This window comes from Ictalurus punctatus, chromosome 8, assembly GCF_001660625.3.
Source record: "Ictalurus punctatus breed USDA103 chromosome 8, Coco_2.0, whole genome shotgun sequence".
NCBI lineage: Eukaryota > Metazoa > Chordata > Actinopteri > Siluriformes > Ictaluridae > Ictalurus > Ictalurus punctatus.
This window is the reverse complement of record NC_030423.2, coordinates 21,963,834-21,978,183: the sequence shown is the minus strand read 5'-3', so window position 1 is coordinate 21,978,183 and position 14,350 is coordinate 21,963,834. Positions and strand designations below refer to the sequence as shown.

The window sequence follows — 14,350 nt, the reverse complement described above, 5'->3', positions numbered from 1 at the left end:
TAATTAATATCTAAGAGTTTTTGGAACATTGAGTAACTAAATTGATGTGGATTTTTAGTGTTGGATTGAATAAACCATTAATCAATGCTGGAGTATTTCATTAACATTTAAAACAAATGTTACTTTATAACGGTGTTGAATTCTGCTTTCTGATTCTCATTTCTGTTGTAATACGTTATCGTTTCTATGGTAATAGCTCATTCACAGGGACCCAAAACATCTAATCCTTGATATTGTGAGGTCTTCTGTAAGGAGATGTTTATTTAACATTTATGGAAGGAGTCTCCAGTGTGAGCGCTTTGTGAAAGTCAGCGTTTTGTGAGCTACTTTGAGTTTTCAGACAACTGAGTGTCACGGATTTCCCCTCTCACTGAGTGCCGGAGCATACAGCGTGAACTGCCGAAGCATGATGGCACACGCCTCCGGTTGTCATTGACTTTATTTACTGTTACAAGTTTTGTTTTGGTTTCTGTTCTGTCTCCACCCCTGTTATGTTATCGGTTATTTCCTAATACATCCCAGCTGTTTTGTGTTATCCCCTTAGATTACGTTTAGTATTGAAACACCTCGTGTGTCTTTGTTCGGGGTGAAGTTCTGTGTGTTTCTGTGTTTTCCGCCAGACTCGTACCAAGCCTTTGATCACTGTGTTTCTCATTCCATGGTTTTGGATCTTGTTTTCGTCTGCCTGTTTCTGATTCTCGTTTATGCCCTGTTTCTGCCTGATTGCCGATCGCCTGACCCCTCGCTTGTTTTCTGACTATGTGTTTGCCCATTGTTTAGATTTGTCTACCTGCCTCTCTTTAAATAAAGCTCTTAACGGTCTCCGACTCCATTACATGGCACTGAGGAGTTCTTGGTAACATAAGAACAACCATAAATGGATAAAAATTCACTCATTAGTAAATAAAAATGGCAATTGTTGGCAAATCAATTTTGTATAAGAGGCTATAAAATACTGTAAGATGCATTGTTCTGACGAGCCAACGTGGATTATTTTCCTATAACAGCATGCCCACAAGCATTATTCCTTACTTTGTTACTTTCTTAATATTCCCAATGCTGTATTAATGATGAAGTTTATCATTTGTTCACATAATAGAGTGAATAATGCTCATTAAAGGAACAAACTGAGGCATATAATATAATTGAGGCAAAACAGAGAACAAGTGAAATGTGGTTTTGTCATTTGTGGGGGGAAAAACAGACTTTATTGACATCCAAACCACTTGAGAGATCTAACAGGGTAAACTTGGACTCTATGTGAATCAGCAAAATAAGGAATAAAACAATCCATGCTTTTGCTGTTTGCTGAAAATAATCAACAACGGGGTGGTATGATAAAGTGGATTCAGGGTTGTCTTAAAACAGCTCGTTGTGAAGCGTTTTAGTCTCTTTATACCACAGCAGTTACACAATATGTTTTAGTAAAAAGAACGTCATGTTTTTTATCTATTCTTAGTTCCAGTTTACGTCCACAAAACAAGTTACTTCCTGTTGTAGGAGCTATAAACAGTCATGTTGTCGCGAGGTTGCTTTCCCCTTCTTGAAGAAACCGCGACATGCTTTACCTCTGTTACAAAGTGCTGACACTGGAGACTCTTTCATAAATGTTAAATATCTCCTTACAGAAAACCTAAAAAAATCAACGATTAAAGGTTTTAAAAATCCACTTATGTGGCGTGTCTTTACTATAGAATTAGCTACTGTAGAAAAAATTATGTTTTAGAACAAGTGCATTGATATAAACCTGTGATATGCACTACTGTCAGAGCTGCTGTTATAGGAAATTAAACGACATCTTCTCACCAGTGTGAATCCACTTTGTCTACAGGCTTCATGAAGCCGATGACCTTTCCACCAATTGTGAAGAGGAGTCTCTTTTCGCTCCTTTTCATTCCCGCCGTCGTTGCCGTGTTGCTGCTCGTCTGGAAGGTGTGTGAGTTTCTGTCCTAAATCCCAAATTTTTTCCCCCGTAATCGATAACATGGTTGACTTCCTGTCTGTTTTCATCACACAGGTGAAATCTAGAAGAAACACCCCATCGGCGCAGAGTAGTACAGAAGCCCCGCCGCTGTTTATCGGAGCCGAGCCCAGCGCACCACCCTTAGATGATGAAATATCTGAAAAGTAATTGACTTTATGAATTAGCTCTACAGTGTAACCCTTACACTCACACTCACAGGGCACAGGTCTCTCATAATCGCTTGTAATGTGTCTTTTGTGGGCGTGGCCTGTGTGGCTTTTTTTTTTGTAGTTCTGATGAATAACATTAGTAGCTATGCTTTAGTAGTAAACACAAATTAAACACAATGTGAATGTTTAATCTTGCATTATGTGTTTGGCTTCTACTGTATGCTAGCGTCATTCTCAGATTCGATTAGCAAAGCAAGTTAACTGAGAGACTGTACCAGCTGCATACACTCATCGGGGGTACTGACAATCTCTGCTACTTCCTTCCAAATTTGATTTCTCTTTGTAACATTATACGTTATGGTTATATGTTTTTTTTAAAACAGTAAATGGGAACTAATTGCAGCTAGGAACTAAAGTTGTAAGAAGGGAACTAAGAAACGTCAGCCCACATGCACTTTAAGAAAAATAACGTTAGTGTGAATGCAAGGAGTGAAGTAAGAAATAAAAAAAAAATTTAACTTTTTTTGTGTGTTCATGCAGCAAACGATTAAACATCTGCACAGTGTAACTCAATCTGATTGTCTGCATCACCACCGGTGAGATTGGTTTAAAGATATTAATCGCTTCACACTCAATATACAGTATGTTCCCAGGTTCTCACGGTATCCATCCCTTTTTACAGATTGTACAGCAGACGAAAAGGCAGCAACTCGAGATCCACACATGCAACTTCCTATTCTCTCAGCTATGAGGGACAAGTACTGATCTCCAACGAAGAACTGAAGAGTTACGATGATGTTTCTTAGAACAATGGTCAGACCTTTTCTGTGGTAGGAGGGTGGAGGAGGAGGAGGAGGAGGGGTGTTTGTGATCGTTGTTCCTTCAGAGGATTGATGGCTTATCGATGGCTTGACTGTGATCCATGCATGGAGATCGTACAGGAGGAAAGTGGTGCAAATAACCCCCCCGTCAGATCCACCTGAAGAGTGTTAGTTCTGGTTTTGATGTGAACAGAACGAGCCGGATCGAACGCGAAGAAGAACGGAAGGCAGAACCGACTACATCTCGTCCTCTTCCCTCCTGTTTCTTGTTTTGTAGAGTCCTCTCGCTCTTTGCGTCTGAGCTTTGGGCATCCTACTTGTTCTAATCCATAACAGCAAAAAAATTATTCTTGTTGTATCATCTGAATTGTGTATCGTTGTATTAATGTCGCTTAACTGGTGGTATGGACTTAATTTATTTATTTGTTTCTCAGAATGTTATAAAAGTGAAAGATTTTTATTTTTTAATTTTTTTGCTGCTCCTTCATGAGTAGTGAATGAGATGATCGTAGAAGTGCTACGCTTGAATCCCGTGCTACTTAAACTGCAGTTGTCACACTAATGCTAGGCCTCGGGCCATTTAATTATTATCTAATCTTTCTTACTTTTAAAACCTGTTCACTCCATTTACAGAATTCATTACAGATGCATCAGCTAGCCTTACAAGAGTCACATTGTTGTGAATCATGAGTTCAACCCAAGATTCACTTCAACTTTCAATTCAGTTTCACACACTAGTGTGATATTTTAAATATCATAGATAAACTTTAATGGCTGCCAGTCTTACAGGACAATCAACATATTGATCAACATATTCTGTTTCCTAATAGTTTATAATTTATGTTATTACATTTTAATAAATGTTATTAATAGCTGATCCAGTTCTCAAAAAAAACAAGGCATGTGTATATTTCTGCGCCACAAAAACTAAATGCAGAAGTAATTTACATTTTTTACTATAGTTCAATATCACATGCAGCTGTATCTTTTCGCTCGGAACATTTCACAAAAGGCCATGTATCTGATATCTTAAATTAGGATTTAACTTTTTTAATCCTGTGCCTTTTGTTAAAGCAAGTCCCAATTACACTGATCCTGGAGAGTCTGTGTGTACGTGTGCATGAGCGTGCGATAGCAGAGCATTCATTAAAACACTGTGTAACACTTAACATCAAGGTTCCCTTAACTAATACTAATCAAATCAAATCAGTGAGTCAAATCATTTGGTTCACCAAGGACCACAAGTCGAATCTTTCGAGTCCCAGACAACCATTTTGTTCTAATCCAGACCATATATATATATATATATATATATTCTCCATCTATAAGACTAATAGTAGGTACAACGTGAATTATACAATGTTTGTTAAATGCACATTGAGTTTTACTTGTGGGTGGAGTAAGGCATGAGTAAGGACTAGGGCTGCAACTAACGATTATTTTTATAGTCACTTATTTCTTTGATTAATTGATTAGTTGGATTAAAAGGCCATTTTTTATTTTCTGTATTTTTTCGAGAGAAAAAAAACATTATTTCACATTCTGCCCAATGTTGTCCTTCAAACATTGTGCAAATTGAAGGTTATAAAAAAGGTATTAAATGTATCTATGTGGGCTAAGCTATACATTGTGCAAAGGATTTTATATATATATATATATATATATATATATATATATATATATATATATTAACATTATATTTTGATAACAAAAAAACAACTGATTGTCCACAAGCTTTAAAGCAGAAGTTAAATCACTATATTAAAATGGTAAAAAAGAAAAGCAAAAGCACAAACTAAGTACTAACTGGTAAGAGATGTTCTGCAGTAACACACACATTCACTCATCTGAACATAGTAACATGTTACTTTATTCTGTAAATGTATGACATTTCTTACATTTATATACAATTACATGTTATAAACCCATTACAGTTACTGCTCTCATAAAAACACCATTACTTTTGTTTCTAAATATCGCTAAATATAGATCAACATATTTGATCAAAATGAATATTTTAGTCAGAGTTATTGTGCTTCCTTTCTATTGCACGCTGTTTGAGTGAGGTTTAACGGAGACTCGCTTGCTGTCAGGACGAGCATTTTTGTCAAATGGAAATACTGACGTGAATTTCTAACATTTACAGATAAGGATATAAATGTAAAAATGTAATTTCTCCTCTGAAGAAAACATGTCTGGAACACATTAAACAGCACACACATCTGCCACAGCATCTGACACGACAAGCCACGTTAATACACTTACGGGTTTGTTTGAAGTGCTTAATATAAAACATTCTCATGTTTTGGACGATCTGGATTGTGCACTTTTCCCGCAGCAGCTCACTCTGTGACCTCCGCTATTTCTCAGATGTGCGCAGAAATGCGTTTTACACCATTTCACCATTGTGAAGTGACGTCACAGACCCAATTAATCCATAATGAAATTTGGTGTCAATTAATTTAATGATCAATTATTGTCGATTTTATCGTTTTTTTTTTTGTTGCAGCCCTAGTAAGGACTAAAAAAAAAACTCGGGGGGGATATGCTCTTTCAGGAAAAATAATCAACAAAATTGCAGAAAGTTAATCATTTTCCTTTTACATCACCTCCAAAAATGTTTTATGTCGGGGTTTTGTGCTGACGATTACAATTTTCAGATTTTTTTTTTTTAATTAGCATTTTTTGAGCTTTTTAACAAATTATAGCTACATTTAACATTGTGGAATGTCTACAAAGAATTGTTAACTCAACAGCCAGTCTTCTGTGCATAAAGACAAAAAACACCATGTTACCGAGACACCGCAAAAAGCGTAAAGTCCTCCTTCCTGAATATGAGCGCCGACACTGGAGACTCCTTCCGTAAAGCTTACATTAATGTAACTTCATCATGTCGGCGATGACACACTGTTCTTTGTTGAACAGCAAGACGTTTTCGTAATTCGTTCGCCCTAGATTACGTAGTGCGTCCGCCTGTGATTGAGTTGTTACTTTGGAAACAATAATTATTAGAATGAATTCATTATAAACCTGCGATTTGAATTATTCTTGAAAATGAGCCACCTTCAGATGAATATTAACCATAAATATTGCTTCTGGCTTATAAAGCCTGTAAATAATGTTAGTTATGTAAACCCTTGAAGTCAAGTGTTACCAAACAGTGTTTCAGTTTGCTCCTCTCAAGTTTGCTCCTAGCTTCAGGCTCAGTATGACTCATCTCCAGCATGCTGTTGTCTGTTCATGAATGCCAGAAATGTGCATGCTCTTTTCTGTTCTTATTCTCATCCTCAGAACTAATCTGTACATATTGATTTTGTAACAGCTATCGACAACATACTACACTTTAACACATTTCAGATGCAGCTCTGTGATTTGTTATATTTTTCTTCATACCCAGAATGATCCTGCGTTCTCTCATTGGTTGTAATGATCTGTGTGGGAATGACCTGAGCTGCTGCTTCAATGCATTTTTGCCACTTTTATAATAACTTATAAATGTAAAAATCTGTTCTCCTGATCCCCATACATGACAACTAAGTTTCCTCTCAAGGACGGCCTGGAACAACACCAGGAAGTCTGAAATTGAAATCTGTCCGTTATTGAACGTTTACAGCCTTATATTCATTACGGCAGCAACTCAAAACTGTTTCTTTTTGTATACATTTTTAAAACTACCCTCTTTCACCAGAACTAATCAACGTATTGACTTCTATATCAGTAATGGAATTAGGACGACAAGGTTGCGTGCGAACTATTTACCCATCGGACGTGAAATATGTTTAGAAATTTTGCAATACTGCTTTTTATAGTTGTAGAAAAAAAACCTTAGAAGTGTGTATGCGCATGTTGTTTGAGAAGTGTCATGTTGTGTTTCACTTGGCTTAGTTTTGATGTTAACGCCTGTGTTTGTGTGTGTGTGTGTGTATGTGAGTGTGTATGTGTGTGTCTCATCAGACAAAAAAAATGTTAACAAGTCACATTCAGGAGCAATGCATGAATGTGGTTTCATTGTTCTTTGCAACTGTGGAAAAAAAATTATAAAAAAAAACAACACAACCACATGTAACACGTTAAGAAGAATAGTTTTACCAGAACACTAATCATCATAGACGTTTTTACAGTTGTTATTGCATATTATTTTCATTTTGTTGGTGTGGAGATAGGCCTAAGCTGTGAAACCTTATATGATGGCATCCTCTTTTTTTTCTTTTTTTAAATCGACCCACCTAAGAGCCTCTGACCTCGAACCTGTGGACAGCATGAGATATGTGACATGCCACGGACTTATTGAGGGCTGTCATGAATCTGAGACTTATTTCTGCCACATATGTATAAGAACATTTCATCCAGGACAAATCCTCATGTCTGGACAAGAGGTAAAGTCCTTCGTAGATTCACAGGAACGAGAAGAGAAACTCATGTGGCACACATCATCTGCAGTAAAATCCCTGTTCCTGCACATTTGGACTGTCATGCAGTAAGAAGGCTCTTAGTCAAGGAAGATAGTCAGGGTGCCAAAAGCAAATAAGTAATTGTGGCCCAGGTGATGTGATATCTGGGTGACAGTCTACTGTATTCTGTATTTTTATATGAATATATGCATATAATGAAAATATATGTATGAGATGTGAATAAAGTTCATTTATCCAACATTGCTATGGCTTCTTGATGGCCTCCTATTTGTGTTCCATTTTAATCACTTAAAGGATTTGGCTAATTTTAAAAGTGAGTGAGGATTCTTCAGAAACAGCTCATGTTATGTCAAATGGAGTTCCTGAATAGTTTTTCTTCTAAGAAGCTTGCAATTTTTCAAAATCACCAATGATTTTCCGTAGATTTGGGCCAAGACGCATCATGTGACATCATCACAACGTGCATTCAGCCAAAGCCCGCTTCGATTCACGTGAGTCAAATGGAAGTACAGCTGAAAGGTCTCATTTACCAACAAACATCACTGCGAAAGTTTTCTGAAAATACAAAAAAAGCACAAAAAGCTTCCACTAGTTGAATCGCAAATTTTGAAAAGAAGCCGCAGTAAAATTAAGCACTTTGGGCCGCAACAATCACAAAAAAAACTCTCCTGTATAGACTCTTAATGCACACAAGCCTGTTGCTGAATGGTGTAGGGATTGGATATCAAAATGCTTAGTCAAAAGGTCTTGTTTTGAAAGCTGTGGACCTTCTGCTTAGTCCAACTAATGAATAAAAACTTTTAAAATAAAGAAAATTTGCCATCATGATATATATTTTTTTTTTTTTGCTTGTTTCCCATTAATGCATAGATTTCTTTGACAAGCTATCTAGTCTCTATGACAAATAATGACTAAATTATTAAACACGTACATAATACTATTAAACATGTACATAATACAAATGTGTATTAAATATGTACAACATTATGGTGCCGCTATCCCATCCAGTATGTATTCGGGCCTCACACCAAGTGTTCCCAGAAGCTCTGGATCCAGGACCAGCATAAAGTGAGTTCTGTGGTCAATTTACCTCTCACTGCAAAAGAAAGAACATTGTTGTTTTGTTTTTCTGCAGAGAGAATTCTGAATTTCCTCTGGACAAATCGAGTACAGACTACCAAAATACCACGGCTCCCATTTTACCTCAACCACTGAAATTAAAGGGTTCTTTTTTACTATCTACAGTATGATGACACAGATGATGTCAATTTCACAGCTATATATCTAATTGCAAACATGGTCTTGATGGACTCGTGCACTGTTTGGACAGACAAAGAAAGAAACTGTTACTTCGATTGAATTAACAAAAAGAACAAATGGTGCTTGAAAATTTTGTTTAGAGCTTTCTATATTTCTGCATAAATATGACCTAAACATCAGCATCAGCAACCTAAAAGTTCTAAAAGTTGACAAACAAATGAGACAAAATATTATTCTGGGTCATTTATTTATTAAGGCAAATAATCCAATATTACATATCTGTGAGTGGCAAAAGTATGTGAATCTCTAGGATTAGCAGTTAATTTGAAGGTGAAAATAGCGTCAGGTGATTACAATCAATGGGATGACAATTCAATTCAGTTTTATTTGTATAGCACTTTTAACAATGGACATTGTCCCAAAACAGATTTACAGAATATATAAATTCATAATATAGATTTTGTCCCTAATGAGCAAGCCAGAAGCGATGATGGCAAGGAAAAACTCCCTGAGACGATATGAGGAAGAAACCTTGACAGGAACCAGACTCAAAAGGGAACCCATCCTCATCTGGGTGACATTAGATAGTGCGATTATAAATAAATCCCTATAAATGTGCAAATACTAAGTGGTACCATCCTCAGCAATCTCAATGATCTTTAGACTGCACCATGTGGGGCCATCCTCAGCAGCAACATGTGACTTCCAATTGATGAGAACTCCAACCAGAAGTAATGCATCAGGATGGAGATTCATCAGGATGGAGATTCATCAGGATGCAGAAGGAGTCACGATCACTGGCATCTCAGGAGTATCATTTGTAGCTTGACAGAAAGAGAGAGGGAGAGAGATGGAAAGAGAGGGAGAGATTATTAGGTATGCTTATTGTGTCGTAAGTTTAAGGACAATGTACATTGCGTGAGTGCAAGCTGGGAATCCGGCAAGACTAGCTATGACAGTATAACTAAAAGGGAGAGCCAGAAGGTAACACAGACATGAGGGCACCCCGGGACACCATCAACAAACCTGGGGGAATGTGTGAAATTGTGTGTGTGGGGGCATCCAAATACCCCAGTTCACCACAACACTCTATGCCTATGAGCCCTCTAGGTCTGCTCCTTCACCTAAGAAAAAAACTATTCGCAAAAGGCTTGACTATGTTTATATGTTTATATATTTGTTTGGTTTATATGTAAAATATGTTTTCAGCCTGGATATTCATGATCTACACTTAGTACTGATAAAAGATAGACGAGCTGTAATGTATTTTACCACCCTTAATATTTATAATACTTATTATTTATACTTGGGCACACTGAAATAAAGAGACTACAGTTTCCGATGATGTTACTCATGTTTGTGTGATAAAATCTCACAAATGAATAAACAGAAAAATACATCAAAGTTAATCTGATTTTACCAAGCTTCACCAGCTAAAGGCTAATCTCGCTGCTGTGTGGTCGTAGAAAGGGAAATGAATGGAAAGTAAAGCTCATTTTTTAAATCCAGCTATGACATGTGCACTTTGTGTGCTGCAGTGCCATGCTTTTGATCAGTGCAGTCTTTTGAACTAGCTGACAAAAGGCAAAACAGCAATGGAGTACACAATTTACCTTACTTTACTGCTTTCTGCTAGAAATATGTACAAAAGTTCAAATCCAGCACCTCCAAGCTGACATTGTCAGGCCCTTAACCCTCTCTGTATCACGGCTGACCCTGCACTCTGACCCCAATTTCCTAACAAGCTGGGATATGCAAAGAATAACAATTCATATGACAATAAAGGCTTTCTTCTTCTTCTTCTAAACATTCAACACACTACGTTCATGCCGTAAAAGCAAAAATGTCTTTCCTATGCACTTTTCTAGAACTAGCACTTGATGTGTTGTTAGGAGACATGCCACTGTCAATCACTGACATCTGACGTTCCCACATGGTTCTGATCAGACAGAAGATGAATGTTTTCTAGCTTCTACCACTGGTAAATGCTTATTTAACAAATCTTGTTTTGCAAATATTCAAAATGATGTTGCAAGGTGTTTAAAAAAAAAAAAAGAATGAGTGAAAAAATTTTGGATAACACAGTTTGTAGGAAACCTATCATGGCCATGATATTTTGGCACATTTCTTAAATTTATGCAGGGATTCCCGCAAATTGACTTTGACATCTCAAATATGGACGTGAAAGCCGAGCTGTCGTGAAAGCTGATATATATTGTCCCTCTGGGTTTCTCTGCATTGTTTTGTTTTTGTTTTGTTTTTTTACAAAAAAGGGAAAAAGAAAGGAACATTGTGTCCCCCTGAACACAATGTTGATGAATGGATTGATGCAATTCAACTACAAAATGTAATTCTTTCATACATTTATCACACAATTAATGTGAAATACTATTCCTTTTAATTATTTGTTATGATTATATTACCATCTGTTCTTTTCTCAAAATGCATGAATAAAGTAGACTTTTCCCCAGACTTCTACTAGGCCAGCTCTGTAGCCAGTGGAATCTCAAACTCAAAAATTTACAGCAGAATGTTACCATAGAGGAGGTATTTCAATGAAAATTTTAGGTTTGTATCTGGTCCCCCACCAGAGATATTCAACCCGAAAATGAGTGGAATTTTGCACTCTCTCACGCACATAAAAATATAAGAGAAGTCTCAAACCTGAAATGCTCTGCATGCACACTACAATTATTTAGGTAACCCCTAAAAAATTTTAGACTGAGATTTGAACCCTTCCCATTATAAATTGACCCTAAACGTGGAACTGTGTGCAATCTTAAGCATTACATTTTGTAAGTCTGTTATACAACTTACACTTTGTAAGTTGCAAGTCTAAGGAACAAGAATGTACAAAATGTTTATATATGTGTATGTACCTTGTAATGTGCTGTAGAGATCAGGAGCTAGGACTGAGGCTGAGATACTGAGGGTACCGTAAACAGCTGTATAACCAAAATGTGCGCCATGACACAAAGATGGCTGTCGCAGTTTAACCAAGTAAAATAAAACTGGTGAATTTGCAATGCCAATACATATAGTTAATCGCTCAAAAAAATTGAGAAATTAAAAATGGTCACGCAAATAACTTTGCAATTATTGGACCATGTCAGATGGAATGACCCCACACAAATTCACACCTAGGTGCAATGTGGCTTTTGGCTCAGTTTTTAGACAGTGGGAATTTGTTTGTTTGTTTGTTTGCTTTTTAACAGCATGCCAACTTCTATGGCCACTTCCATGGCGAGAAATGTGTAAGGAACTCTATATAAAGTTTTTAAAATCTATTTTTCCTAAAAATTCTAAAATTGCGTTAGGTAATTCCTTCCAGCGTGTTGACTGTATAAAAAAGGTTTCTCACAGGGTTAAGACCAGTGCAGTCTAATAAAACATGTTTCAAGGATAATGGATTCTGGCAAAAGGTAAATGTTGGCGAGTCTTCTCCTAATATTAAAAACTTGTGCGTCATCCTGGAGTGGTCTATTCGACAGCGGGTGTGGACGATCTGGTCCCAGCGATTTGAAAACAGAGAAATGTTGATTTTGCCAACAATGGGGCTGATTTCATGGAGTTTGTTCATGGTGCATCAGTCCCATTCATGCAGTGGTTTGCCATTTGTTGTTAATGTACAAGTTTATTATGGGTTTTAGGTCAGTGGGAGATATTGGACAATTTTTTAAATCAGCTGATAGTGCTTCTATTGCAGCAGTGTCTGCTTCTTCATTTCCCGGGATTACACAGTGTCCAGGTACCCAGCAGAAGTAGACCTTACAATTTTGGGTCTCCAGATCCAGCAATTTGCAAACAATCTTTACAACCATTAGATGATAATTTTTTAGGGATGACATTGCTTGAAGGATCTGAATCTGATTCTGAATCAGATTTTGAATCTGTAATTATCAGAAAGTTTTTCTGTTGCTTAGTCTTTATGAAGTCCAGTGCTATGACGATAGCGTTTGCCTCTGCTGTAAAAATTGAGTTGTGGTTGGGGATGAACATTGCTTTTTTTGGTGGTTGATCACAAATGCAGATGATTCAGATTTTGATCCATCTGTATATATAGCAGTATGTGATGGATATATTTCTCTAATGTAGAAGAGTTATTGTTGAAAGTCATTTTGGTGGGTTTCAGATTTTTTTTTGTTTGTTTCTTGTTAGGTCTAAAACTATTTTAGTTTTTTTTTTTTTTTTTTAAGTTCCAGGGGAGGAATATACAGAAGTGTATCTGTTCCAGAATGCTCAGATCTACTTTGAAATTTTGCAAATGTGGTTTGATCCATAGCCCAAAAGGTCAGAAATGTCTTGGTATTGTTCATATAGGCTTGAGGAAGGGGTTGAGAAAACAGGATGGTAAGCTGGGTTTTCTTTGTTGGTCTTCAGCTTTGATGTACATTGTAGGGCTTAGACAATGGGAAGAAAACCGGAGAACATGGTGGAAATCCTGGAACGAATCAGGAACTGTTGGAGATGTAAGACAGCATGCCAGCCAGAAAGCAGTAATTATGAAATCTAATTGTTACAGTGCCATCAAACATCAAGTGTAACTTTAATCATTCGTAATTAATCATCTTAATTTTCAGCAATCTTAATAATCAATCTCAGTATTCACATCACCTTTAATTTGACTCGCATACCCAGGGCCTCGCTCTAAACATTCTCAGATGTCCATCATCTGGAATGGAAACCTCAGAAGAAAAACACAGCATTAATAAAATGATCCCTGCTCAGTGTAAACACATGACTTTTACAGGATTTCAGTAGGAGGTTTAAAAAAAAACAAAAAAAAACACAGAAAAGCAAAAAATTCCCACTGAGGGATTTATACAAGTTGTTTATGCAAGGCTGTGATATAACAGGAGTCTGACCTCTGTACAAAAGGATCTTTCTCTCTCTCTCTCTCTCTCTCTCTCTCTCTCTCACACACACACACACACACACACAGACCTAATGAATTTCATTTCATTTAATGCACCTCTTCAAATAGTGAATTATTCAAATTACAGGCATGATAATAAAGCACTTCGTTGTTCCTCCCCCGGATTTAATTAACTTCTATCACCTTCTTGAATTTCAGTGCGTAAATGCGTACATAGGTAAATGAAATGGAAATGCGGCTTGCATAACTGTCTGTGTCTCAGACCTCTTGACTGTGCTTTGTATGTGTGCGTAGCAGCATTAGTCAGAGTGCTGTTGAGTATATGTGTGTGTGTGTGTGTGTGTGTGTGTGTGTGTGTGTGTGTGTGTGTGTGTGTGTGTGTGTGTGTGTGTGTGTGTGTGTGTGTGTGTGTGTGTGTGTGTGTGTGTGTGTGTGTGTGTGGGCAGGCTCGCTGGTTGAGAGCCCAGGCAGATGAGCCTAAAAGCTCTGTCCTCTGAATGCCTTGCCTCTCCTGTGACAGTGCATACATTAACAAAAAAAGGGGCATTATCTCTCACTTTTGAATGTGCGACAAAGGTCTTTATAAATTTAAACTGCGTGCATGTTTTTTTTCTGCATCAGTGGGAATCGGCACAGGACCTTAGTCACAGGTCATATGGTTTAAGGTTACTAATAGCTCCAACCAATTGCCTTGTGTTGTGTGATTCCAATCCCCCCCTACAAAGCGCTTCCCCGTAGTAGCAGAGAAAGCCCTCGCCCACAGGTGGGGAGCATAGGCGGACATGCCCGCTCCCTAGAGGCTGTAACCAGAGGCTTGTGAGGGCCCGGCACTGTGCTCTAATACTCCT

General features: G+C 37.3%; 1 protein-coding gene across 1 annotated transcript in view; it reads left to right on the top strand.

The window, feature by feature from the left end:
* kitlga (kit ligand a) overlaps positions 1–7,609 on the top strand; it is a 28,306-nt gene extending 20,697 nt beyond the window's left edge. Inside the window, exons 7-10 of the mRNA XM_017475019.3 lie at positions 1,832–1,932; positions 2,018–2,127; positions 2,674–2,729; positions 2,816–7,609. Coding sequence (XP_017330508.1) covers positions 1,832–1,932; positions 2,018–2,127; positions 2,674–2,701 — 239 coding nt within the window. The 3' untranslated portion in view covers positions 2,702–2,729; positions 2,816–7,609. The remainder of the gene's footprint in view (positions 1–1,831; positions 1,933–2,017; positions 2,128–2,673; positions 2,730–2,815) is intronic.
* Positions 7,610–14,350: the final 6,741 nt, after the last annotated feature.